Genomic DNA, 12,847 nt, shown 5'->3' on the forward strand with positions numbered 1-12,847 from the left:
CACATTTACCATGTAAAACAACGTTTATGCTGCATCACATTTATCACACTGCTTTGAAACTCATTGGCGATATATATGATTCAAAGCATTTGACAAAAAGTGTTTTTTATTTTTTATTTTTTTATGTTTTTCTTTTTGTCAGAGTGGATTTATACTTCTTTACATTCCGATTGTGAAATAGAATTGGGGTGTACAGTGTACTGTTCTTTTTTTGCTAGCTAAACATCACACACGTCTTCAGAATATTCCAGATATATATATATATACAGAATCAGACGACACTCTGTGTATGCGAAGGGATACATCTACTTTAATAATAGAGAAATAATAATTGTAGGAGATTGGTACGACAATGATATGTTTTTATATACTTGAGATTATTTTGGTCTGTTGTTAGAAGTTTCAGGAATCATGAATTTGATATTACGTATTAAAAAATGAAAAGTTGAATCATGCCTTTATCTAGAAGCTGGGAACAGAACCAAAAAATAGCCAGTTGAACAACTCCAGTGTTTGTATGCGTATTAATTTCTCGTTTCCTACAATAATCCTTGGTTCATCTTTATTGAAAACAAAAACAAAAAACAAGTTATTTTGAAAGGTGGTGAATCCCGACACCTGGATTGCCGACAAGAACACCACATGCGTGGTGTCGAAGAACAATGAATGATTTTGAGGTTGAAGGTCCCGTGCGAGTTTTGCATATATTTAGGTTATGTGTAGAACACGGATAGAGTGAGTTCCGCGTATATAGGGTGGGTGGTTGGGTGGCTGAGTAGCGAGTGAATCAGGTCACACTCTCCTTTCATGCCACCTAAGGGATTTAATGGTGATGTACCTGTTCTTCGCTAACTAAGGCCCCACTTACTTTATACTCTTGCTATCTCACTACTCGTCACGCTACAACTTTTGTAAGTACAACTTAACACATACATATAATTTGTTATCTATATACGTGTGATATTAATGTACATAATTAAAACGAGATCATATGTTGGGTATGTTCGGTGTTCTTATAGGAAATTAATTATTGCAACCTTTTTATAGTAAAAAAGGTGGTTTGTCTAAGATTTCAAGTATTAATTTCAATAAGTGATTGCCTAAGTTAGAGAAAAGGAGAAAAGATTCATTTATTTAAAAAAAAATTGACACTTAAATAAGTAATAATAAAAAAAAATATCACCAATGGATGTCAAAAATATTTTCCCTAATAGGGATTGTAAAAAGAAATTTATATGGAGAAATCTATAGGCTTTGTTGCTTAGGCGAGTCTTTTGAATTGGTATGTTATTTCTACAAATCTTTATATGGCTTCATACAGTCTTGTAGGACTTGTTTTTACAAATTTAATATCATTGTTCAACAATTTGCTATAACTTGCAGTAAGGTAAATCATTCAATATTTTATTGTCACTTGAATGTTGAGTGTATCTATCTAATAGTATATGTAGGTAATATTGTGCCTACATGCAATGATTACTAAGGTTTGTTATAGGTAAAGTAACACCTTTGTTTTACCACTTTCAAACCAAAGACCCTAGCATACTCAAATATTTCTTAAGGTGAGGTAACACAATCCAATAATATAATTATTATTTTTCAAAGAAAGTATGCATTAAATATTTAAGAAGAAAATAGGCTAATGAATTTAAAGTCTGTTGACACACTCATGGACCTCCTCATGCCAAACTCAAACCTAATTAGAGGAGTTACTCACATATCTTGAGATATGCAAAATATTAGTTAAAATATTCTGATGTCTTACAATTATTGGTCCTAACATTTCTTTTGCAGACAATGTATAGTGAGTTAATTTCTTAATTCTTCGTGTGCATATAATTGGAATGCTATGATTCATATATTGAAGTATATTAAAGTTTCTCCAAGAAAAGGTTTGATATATGGGCAAAATCTTCACACTAAAGTTGTGTGTTATTCATTGATTAGGCATGATCTCCTTTTGATAGGAGATTTACATATAGATATTGTGTCTGGTGAAGGATAATTTGATTTCTTGAAAGATTAAGAAACAAAATATTATAATATAATATAGTGTAAAAGCAAAGTATACAATTGTGACTTTAGCTATTTGTGAGTTTATTTGTCTAACAATTATTTCAAGAATTGAAATTCGGAAACGTCACTTAAATGACATTTATATGTGACAATCAAGCTACTTTTCATATAAACAAATATATTGAGATTGATTATCATTTTATTAAAAAAAATGGTATATAGAAATGTCAAGAGTGAATTTGTTAATTTTAATGTTCAACCAATACATATATTTATTAAGTAGAGTGATATTTTGACAGCCAAAAAGTTTTTATATCAATTAGACACTACACTTCACTCTCTTTTTTCTTTATAAATACAAAAATTTACTTTTTTTAAGACCGCATTACCCCAAAATGAGTTATCAATTGGTTTTTTTTTTGGCAAACAATTTTTTTTTCTTTTATTAAATCGCAAAAAAACTCTATAATTAATTAATTGGTTAAAATACCTTTTTGGTCCCAATTTTTGTCAAGTTTTTTCAAATAAGTCCTAATTTTGGTTTTGTGTTCAAATAGGTCCTAATTTTTGTCAATTTTGTTCAATTGAGTCCTTTTTTGCTAACACCGTTTAAATCATTAACGGCCATGAACAGTGACTGCCACGTGTCACTTCGTGGTTTTTTTTGAATTTTATTTATTTATTTTAATTTTTTTTAATTTTTTTAAATTTTGTTAATTTTTTTAAATATACACGTGTCAACTTAGGAGTGTGCCACGTGTCACTTCGTGGTTTTTTTGAATTTTTTTTGAATTTTTTTTAAAAAAATTAAATGTTTTTTAATTTTTTTTAAAATGTCCACATGTCAATCCAGTAGCGTGTCACATGTCAAAGTCAATATTCTAAATTCAATTTGGTCCCTATATTTGTTATTTTTGTTCAATTAGGTCCCAATTTTTGTTAACATTAACCAATTTGGTCCCTCTCCAAATTAAAACCAAATTTAATTTTTATATTAAAATTCATACTTTTTATTAAATATCTTTATATAATATATTAAAATTCACATCATTATAACTTTGATATAAAAATTAAATTTGGTCACATCTTCTATAGGGACCAAATTGGTTAATCTTAACAAAAATTAGGACCTAATTAAACAAAAATAACAAATATAGGGACTAAATTGAATATAGAATATTGACTTTGACACGTGGCACACTACTAGATTGACACGTGGACATTTAAAAAATAATTCAAAAGAATTCAAAAAAAATTCAAAAAAATAAAATAAAAAATTCAAAAAAACCACAAAGTGACACGTGGCACACTCCTGGGTTGACACATGTACATTTAAAAAAATTTTAAAAAAATTTAAAAAAAATTAAAAATTAAAAATAAAAATAAAAAAAATTCAAAAAAACCACGAGATGACACGTGGCAGTCACTGTTCATGGCCGTTAATGATTTAAACAGTGTTAGCAAAAAAGGACCCAATTGAACATAATTGACGAAAATTGGGACCTATTTGAACAGAAAATCAAAATTAGGACTTATTTGAAAAAACTTAACGAAAATTAGGACCAAAAAGGTATTTTAACCTTAATTAATTATATTCGTAATAAATTTGATTAGATGACAACCCAAAGGAAGAGTTGGATATGTATGCACATGAGTTATTGAAATTATGTTTGATAGTAGAAAATGAAAGGTATAAATACACATTTGGTACCTAAACTTTTTCGGAAAGTTCAATTTGGTACCCGAACTTTAGAAATGTTCAATTTGGTACCCCAATTTTTTAAAGAAATTCAATTTGGTCCTCTCCGTTAAGTTGGAGTTAACACCGTGTCCGTACAGGACACGTGTCAAGCCATGAAATTTTTATTTTTTAAAATTTTTTTTTTCAAAAAAATTAATTTTTTTCAAAAAATTTTAAAATTGCCACGTGTCAGTTTATCATCGTGCCACGTGACAGCTTACAATCATGACACGTGACAGTTTAATAGTTGTTTTCAATTTAGTACCCCAATTTAAATTTTTGGTTCAATTTAGTACCCCAATTTTTTAAAATCATCCAATTTCGTCATCTTCCATTTGAGACCAAATTAGTAAATAAGCTTAATTACAACCTATATATACATGTTACAATAACTTTTTTTAATATATACATCAAATCATTTCACCTAAATACTTAAATTATTTTATTTTTTACATTTTAATCTTTGTAATTTTTTATACATGAAATTTTTTACACTTGTAAAAAATAAAATAATTTGAATATTTAGGTGTAGTGATTTGATGTATAAATTCAAAACAATTATTTTAACATGTTTATATAAGTTATAGTTAAGCTTATTTACTAATTTGGTCTCAAATATGAAAGGACGAAATTGAATCATTTTTAAAAATTTGGGTACTAAATTGAACCAAAAATTTAAATTAAGGTACTAAATTGAAAACAACTATTACACTGCCACATGTCATGATTGTAAGCTGCCACGTGGCACGATGATAAACTGACACGTGACAGTTTTTAAATTTTTTGAAAAAAAATTAATTTTTTTGAAAAAAAAAATTTTAAAAATAAAAATTTCATGGCTTGACACGTGTCCTGTACGGACACGGTGTTAACTCCAACTTAACATTGAATCTCTTTAGAAAATTGGGGTACCAAATTGAATATTTCTAAAGTTCGGATACCAAATTGAACTTTTCAAAAAAGTTTGTGTACCAAATGTGTATTTATACCAAAACGAAAATGTAGAAAGTAGAGTATACACGTGTAAGAAATAAGAAAGTGTGGGAACTTAATTTGGACTTGAATACTAACGGAAAGTGTTGCTGGTTTCCACTGAGTTGACAAAATTTATTACAAGTGGCAGCTAGCTAGGTCTCACAAAGCATTACTAATTAATAGTGGGTCTCTCTGCATACCAACTCTGCCTAATTTTCAAACCCTCACACCTTCTCTCCTTCCTCTGAACCTTCATCCATCTGAACCACTGTCTCTCAAAGTCAAGCTTCATTCTACAATAAATACACCCTCTCTCTTCCTTCTCTTCTTCATTGCAACACATTTCCTTTGTAAAAATTATTCACACCATTTTCCTAACTTCATTTCAACATCCTCTCTCCCACTTACTTGGATTTCATCAATTCACACACTTTTTTACACTCCACACTCTAATCACAACATAAACATACACCATATGGGTTTCATGGCCATGGAACAAACTCACTTGTTGTCCAAGATGGCTATCAGTGATGGACATGGTGAATCATCCCCATACTTTGATGGATGGAAGGCTTATGATGAAAACCCCTTTCACCCCACTGATAATCCTAACGGGGTTATCCAAATGGGTCTCGCTGAGAATCAGGTATAAACCGTGTAAAACTTCACTCCAATGTCATGCAATTGCATGAATTGGGAGGAATATGGTTCATCTACGTATCTGCTGCTAATTTAGTTATCTTCAATTTTTGCAGCTTACTTCTGATTTGGTTGAAGATTGGATTCTGAACAACCCTGAGGCCTCCATTTGCACTCCAGAAGGAATAAATGATTTCAGGGCCATAGCTAACTTTCAGGATTATCATGGTCTTCCCGAGTTCAGAAATGTGAGTTACAACATAAAGTGAAATTTGATCACAAACGCTCTCTTTATGCCATAAGTTGAGTTTCACTATTGATAACATTTGATGCAATCAAAAGCTAAACGTGAATTGCGAACTTGCACAGGCTGTGGCTAATTTTATGGCTAGAACAAGGGGAAACAGAATCACCTTTGACCCTGACCGTATTGTCATGAGCGGTGGAGCCACTGGTGCACACGAAGTTACTGCCTTTTGTTTGGCAAATCCCGGTGAAGCATTCCTAGTGCCCATTCCCTATTACCCAGGGTAATATATTCAATTCAGTTTCTAGTTCTTTCTTAATTTTTTTTTTCATTATTTTTCGGGCATTAATTTAGAAGAAGATGATGATAATGAGTGGAAGTAGTCAACGGTCCTATCAAATAAAAAACGAAAGCCCTTAAACTAAAGTCAAATTCAGACCACAATTGAATAGCAGTTTGATCATGAACATTGTTCGATTATTCATTGTCACGCCATCTCAGACTTTCTTTTGTCCTTCCCATTACAAGAAAAAATAAACCAAGAAAAATTATGTAATCATATGATATTAATTTTGTTGACATCTACATCTTGATGTTTGTTTCTAATAAGAATCTGAATTTCCTAATGCAGTTTTGACCGGGATTTGAGGTGGAGAACGGGAGTTCAACTTGTTCCAGTTATGTGCGACGGCTCAAATAATTTCATGCTGACAAAGGAAGCATTGGACGATGCCTATGAGAAAGCAAGAAACGATAACATCAGAGTAAAGGGTTTACTCATCACCAATCCATCAAATCCATTAGGCACGATCATGGACAGAAAGACACTGAGAACCGTGGTGAGCTTCATCAATGAGAAGCGTATCCACCTTGTGTGTGATGAAATATACGCTGCAACAGTTTTCAGCCACCCCGGTTTCATAAGCATAGCTGAGATATTAGAGGAAGAAACAGACATAGAGTGTGACCGCAACCTGGTTCACATTGTTTATAGTCTTTCAAAGGACATGGGGTTCCCTGGCTTCAGAGTTGGCATCATATACTCTTACAACGATGCTGTGGTTAATTGTGCACGCAAAATGTCAAGCTTTGGATTGGTGTCAACACAGACTCAGTATCTTTTAGCATCAATGCTGAATGATGATGAGTTTGTGGAGAGGTTTCTGGCAGAGAGTGCAAAGAGGTTGGCTCAAAGGTTCAGGGTTTTCACTGGGGGGTTGGCAAAAGTTGGCATAAAGTGTTTGCAAAGCAATGCTGGTCTATTTGTGTGGATGGATTTAAGGCAACTTCTGAAAAAGCCAACTTTGGAGTCTGAAATGGAGCTTTGGAAAGTGATCATTCATGAAGTTAAGATCAATGTTTCACCTGGCTCTTCCTTCCATTGCACTGAGCCAGGGTGGTTTAGGGTGTGCTATGCCAACATGGATGACATGGCTGTGCAAATTGCTTTGCAACGAATCCGCACCTTTGTGCTTCAAAACAAAGAGGTGGTGGTGCCTAACAAGAAACATTGTTGGCACAGTAACTTGAGGCTGAGCCTCAAAACCAGAAGATTTGATGATATCATGATGTCACCTCACTCTCCCCTACCTCAGTCACCTATGGTTAAAGCCACAAACTGAGTCGCTTAGAAGAAGTAACTCATATCTGAAGATTATTACTTGGTTCTTTGATTTGTTATTTTGGGAAGGTACATAAGCGCTGGATTTGTTCATGGAACAGCGATAACAGGAAATTCCTGATGCTGTTTTTGTGATCGGCATCACAATCTAGTGTCCTAGAAGTTGTGCTGATTCATGCACGCCCCTTCAATCTTAGGGGCATTTTTTTCTTTTTTCACTGACCAAATAACGGGTTCAAGGTGAAAAAAGTTTATAGATTCTGTAAGGTTATTGGTTTATTAAAAGAGTCCAAAAGATGTCTGTATTCTGTTACCGAAATTGTAACTTTCAATTATGAATAAATTGTTAATAAAGGTCTTCAAATTCATTTCCATTTCGTACAGAAGACTACATTTTTTCCTCCTCTTCATTTGTCAAAGTCAAAAACGAGATTTTGAATGATGCATGGCAGGTAAAAGATTACTACCTGATAAACATTTGTTGGAAGTTCCACAAATCAAAATATGATAAATAAAATAATAGGTGAGTTGTGTTCTCTTCTCGCAAAAGATGCTAACTTCAATTTCAGGAATACTTTTCTTCTTTAACATCTTAGTTATTGATTTTGAATCTTTACACTCAAATTCATATCTTAAAATCTCAAATCCGATAACAAGTTTAAAACTAATGGTTGATGATGTTGTTAAACTATTAGACAAGAAAACATTCCCAAAAGTTCATTCATATCAGAATAAATTAAGGTGTAATACGTGTAATGTCACAGAAGAGTGAAACGCATAAAATAAAGAATCTAATAACTTAAGCCCTTTACAAGAAAGGGGATTGTATTTTACTTTAGAAAGAAGAAGAAAAGTATGTCCCCTTTTTCGTTGTATTCAAGGTTATACCTTTTGATATTACAACTTTAAAATAATGGCGTAGGTAGCTCCTTTGATCAACTACTGCAGAGTACACAACAATCAGACAACACATGTATACTTAGAAACAGTCAATTTTGATCAAATCAGATAACATTATTGTCTTACAAATAGCAAAAACTCATTGGATAAGATTTGGTGCTGCAATTAAGAATGTTTTTCTTAAGAAACCCAAGATTAGTTAGATATTGGTTCAATGGCATACAGAATGACATCAATTGTATACTTGGTGCGGATTTATTAAATATGTAAAAAAAGTTATTTTTGCTCCTAAACTTATATATTTATTTTCCTTAATTTATTTTTTATTTTTATTTAAAAAGATTGTTGAATTAAAACTCAAATAATTTTGAATTATTTCTGTGATCCTTAAAAAAACCGTGGTAAAATGCTAGATGTTACGAGAGGGGTGACCTAAGCTATTCTGCATTTAAATGGCTGATTATTATTATAATATGGATGACACATTTAAAAAAGGATCACATCACTGATGACTGTGTCATCTCAATAATAAAGAGGCTTTACCTACAACAGTTTAAGTATCTTTAACGTAATTAGGGGATTTATAATTCCTTTTACTTCTCGTGATTATCAAAATCTGCATCTAAATCTAACGGAATGTCTTTTTGTTGAACAATCTATACATAAATAACCCTCTTTATGTTGAATCCATTTACGTCACATTATACATTAATTAAGTTTATTACTTTAAAGACTTAATTCAATTTTAAATATTTAATTATTTTTGTCTAAGTATATGTCAAGATTACATTACCTTTACTTTGGTCGTCTAGTCCCTAACTTGCCAATAAATTTGCTCTGTAGCTTGTTAATATTCTTTAACTTGCTAATAAAAAATAATTAGCCGATATGTTGGAGATGGATAAATGAAAATATCACTCACGTCATCACAACAAAATTAATTTAATAAAATAAATTTTTTTAATGAAGTTAAATATAATTTTGGTCCTTCAAGTTTAAATATATTAAATTTTTTAATAAAGTTAAATATATTTTTAAAGTGAACTCGCTCCCTATGTTGGTTAAGACACTAAATTATATTACTCAAGCTCTTACCAAAAGAACATAAAGATATCCATTTATTTTTGTTGATACATTATTTTATCGCAACAAGTACTTCAAGTAATTCTTGGTGGACTGCCAAAAGTTGGACAAACTATAATCAATAATCAAGACCCAATAGTTTTTCGAGAAGCTTTGAAAGAAAAAATAAAGTAGAAAAAGATTAAAGTGGAGAAAAACAACAATAACTGATATAGGTAAAAAAAACGAAGATACAAGGGAAAAAAAGTTAGATTTAAACCCTTGAAATTGAAATTAAAGATTTACAAGGGAAAATATGCTTTTATGTTTCAGCTATATATGTTATTGACAAATAAGTTATCAGAAGATAAAATTTTTTTAAGAGATGCTCATGATTTAATATTATTATTTTAGATATTAATTTATCGTTTGAAGAGTACAAATATTAAGAGTTCGTCTTTAAATTATATATAAATAGTGTATATAATGAATTCAGATTTTCTATTAATTCTTTTGATGTTATCTTTTATTAAATATTAAAAATATATTGAGTTGATATTTTAAATATTTTTTAATATATTTTAAAATATCAAAATTAGTGATAATCAAAGACTTAATAAATATATAACAAAATTCGATAGAGAATCAAATTCGTATACAATACGAGCAAAAATATAACACTATTTTTTTTATTTCTTTACCTTTCTATTTCTATATTTGATTGTCTTATGGTTTGTCTTGATCATAGATTTATAATGATTCTACATGTCATAGGTGGTTGTTTGTCAACATCAAGAATTTAAAACCGACCAACAAATTAGAACAAAGTTTTTCATCATTTGGAATTATGCATTGGAGCCGACAATAAGGCAATACAGTACAATGCCTCAATAATTTTAACATACCTCCTAATACACAGCAAGAGTCACTACCTTCAGAACCTACTTCATGCTCAAATTATTATGTTTAAGCCTACTTTTACACATACAATTTTTATTATTTTAGGATTTTTCATTGGAATTTATTAACAACTCATTCTCATTCTTCCTTATTGTTTGCTCTGTTTTCATAAACATTTTTAAAATTTTTATTGCCAGTTGTTAATTTTCTAGGCTTAACATTTTTTTTTCCATTAAGACGTTTTGAGAAAAATATAAATATTATATCCAATTAAAAACGTTTTTGAAGTAACCTTGGGTTGTTGTGACAACCCTACCTTAAACTTCTTAATCAAGGAGACACGCTTTCAACCGCAAGCTAACTCTGGATATTAATTTGGCCACTGGTTTTGGCCCCAAAACCAAAACCACAGTCACTATTTTAATCTTTTCTGAATATATATATATATATATATATATATATATATATATATATAAAACCTTAACATCGTCATCACATCTTGATCAAGATAATAAAAGACCGTGTTCCATAATTCAATCTTATCCCAAACAACTTTTCAAAATGTTACGGTCACCCAAAATGTATACATCAAGTAGAGTCCAATTTCTCTCATAAAATACGTTACAAAGTCTTTCGAAGAAAAATGACCGAAAAAGAAACACAAGTTTTGATAACACAGCACAAATAAGATAAGAATCAAATTTAGATATAAAAAAATAACATTATTTTCAACTTAAATCTTCAAAATAATAAATTTATGATTCATATATAATAGTCAATTTTTTTTCAATTTTACTCGGTAAAAAACTTCGACTATACTCAGATTTTCGATAAGAACAAAATTCCAGTAGACACAATTTTCTAAATTGGTATCAAATAACACAGTAATGATCAATATTCCCACAATTCACACATCAATTGATTTATTCATTCAAAACCTCCATAGCCTGTTTTGGTACATCGTAATCCTCTCAATCAATACTCCCAAAATATAATTTACACGAAGGTTTCACGAGGTTGGGTCATCTATGGTGGCATGGGATTCACCAATAAACATGAGTTGTGGTTTTTTGATGGTGTGAAAGATGAAAAAAGATGAGAGTGTGAGTCAAGAAATAGCACAAGCATTAGGGTTTTCTTCAGCACTCTGAACATAATAATATGTGGTCATGTGAGGATTGTATGCTTTGTAGAGCTTGACAAGTTCCTCAATTTGCTGATTTGGATCTTTCTTCTTCTCATCATCTTTCTTCTTGTTGTCATCTTTTTTCCCATCGTCTTTCTTCTCTTCGTCTTTCTTCTTCTCTGGCTCTTTTGCCGGCCCAACAGTTACAATTTCTGTGTGCCAAGTTTTTCTCAATTTGCTCACCACACTCACAGGGTCTATGTCACCCACTACTGTCAGTTTCTTCTCCTTCATGTCCATGGAGATCGAATCAATACCTGCATATTCAAATTATCAACAAACGTCTTATTTTTTTTAAATGTGTTGTAAATATTAAAATCTGTTTAAGGAATTGATAATTAACACATAACTTTAAGCCGTCCATTTTACTAATTAAGGTTCACTTATGTTCAGAGTGGCAAGTAGAGACAAAATAAACGTCCATTCCTGTGATTAACCCCTTTGTCCTTTTATATTGACAACATGCTTTGTTGAAAGCCATTCTCACTAATTAATGGGAAAAATTGTTCCAAATCAATATTTATATGTATTGAATGATTCCTAATGGTCCAATATCCACAGTTAGAAATTGCAGTAAATGAAAGAGAGAATTTAGATGTATTTTTCTATAATTATCAAAATTATAATTTAAATCCATAAGCTACCAAAGTAAGGTCTTAAATCAGTACCTGGCAGGCTAGAAACCGATTTCATCGCCTTCTGCTTTGCTTTCTCATCGTGCAAATCCAATTTCACCACCACTTTCTGCAGCAAAACAAAACAGCAACAACAACAACATGCAGGTTTAAGCTCGTAATAATAATCACGAAACAATAATCACCAATTAAGATTAAAACATGTTTAAGCTCTTTTCTTTTTCTGTGTTTGTATAGAAGCTAAGCTAGGAAAAGAAGAGATGTGAAATCATATTGTAACTGAAATATGGACTATGGTACTGTGATGTGTGCATACTATAATCTGCATCAACTATGATAGCGTTTAAATAATATATGTATGAAACAGATTAGAAAATGGGTATAATGATAAAAAACAGAGTGGGGGAGGGGATAGAAAATGAAAATGAAAATTAAACAAAGATAAAAGAGATATATATTGAAGAGGTCATTCTTGTTTAAAGGAAGAATGATGAGAAAGGGACACAAACTTGTGAAAGGCAAAACAAAAACATATAAGATTAGAGAGAACCAGAAGATATAACATAGGAAGTGCATGAGGAACTGAACTTTCAATAAGAATAGGAAGTCTCACCTTCATTTACAAATTGGTCTAAGTTTTGACAATGAGTGAAGAGTGTTTGAGGAAGAAAGGAAGAAGCAGAGAAATTAGCAGTGCAATTTCAGTGATGGGTTGGGGCAAGGTTTATGTGGAGGATGGACTATTTCCAATGCATCAACCCTGTTATTATATAATATAAGATCAAAACAAGTCAAACAAGTGCCTTCTTAGTTAATTGTTTTTTGGGTAAACTAACATTTTAGACCATTTTCAATCCAATAACTCCTTTAAGATTCTTAAATCAACCCTTCATGTTAACATCACTCATTTTTATTTTAAAACTTC

General features: G+C 31.0%; 2 protein-coding genes across 2 annotated transcripts; one reads left to right on the forward strand and one right to left on the reverse strand.

Annotated features, from left to right (window-relative positions):
* The first annotated feature begins 5,079 nt into the window (after positions 1–5,079).
* LOC114178008 (1-aminocyclopropane-1-carboxylate synthase) lies at positions 5,080–7,613 on the forward strand. The gene is made up of 4 exons (XM_028063670.1): positions 5,080–5,378; positions 5,488–5,619; positions 5,741–5,901; positions 6,250–7,613. The coding sequence occupies exons 1-4, from the start codon at positions 5,208–5,210 to the stop codon at positions 7,238–7,240; spliced, it is 1,455 nt and encodes a 484-aa protein (XP_027919471.1). The 5' UTR covers positions 5,080–5,207; the 3' UTR covers positions 7,241–7,613.
* Positions 7,614–10,998: 3,385 nt separating this feature from the next.
* Positions 10,999–12,700, reverse strand: LOC114176366 (heavy metal-associated isoprenylated plant protein 39-like). Its single transcript, XM_028061397.1, has 3 exons — positions 12,536–12,700; positions 11,956–12,031; positions 10,999–11,544 (listed from the first exon to the last, which is right to left on the reverse strand). Exons 1-3 carry the CDS (start codon positions 12,539–12,541, stop codon positions 11,210–11,212), a joined length of 417 nt encoding a protein of 138 aa, XP_027917198.1. The 5' UTR covers positions 12,542–12,700; the 3' UTR covers positions 10,999–11,209.
* Between the last annotated feature and the right edge of the window lie 147 nt (positions 12,701–12,847).

The sequence above is a fragment of the Vigna unguiculata genome, chromosome 3 (assembly GCF_004118075.2).
Source record: "Vigna unguiculata cultivar IT97K-499-35 chromosome 3, ASM411807v1, whole genome shotgun sequence".
NCBI classification, from domain to species: domain Eukaryota; kingdom Viridiplantae; phylum Streptophyta; class Magnoliopsida; order Fabales; family Fabaceae; genus Vigna; species Vigna unguiculata.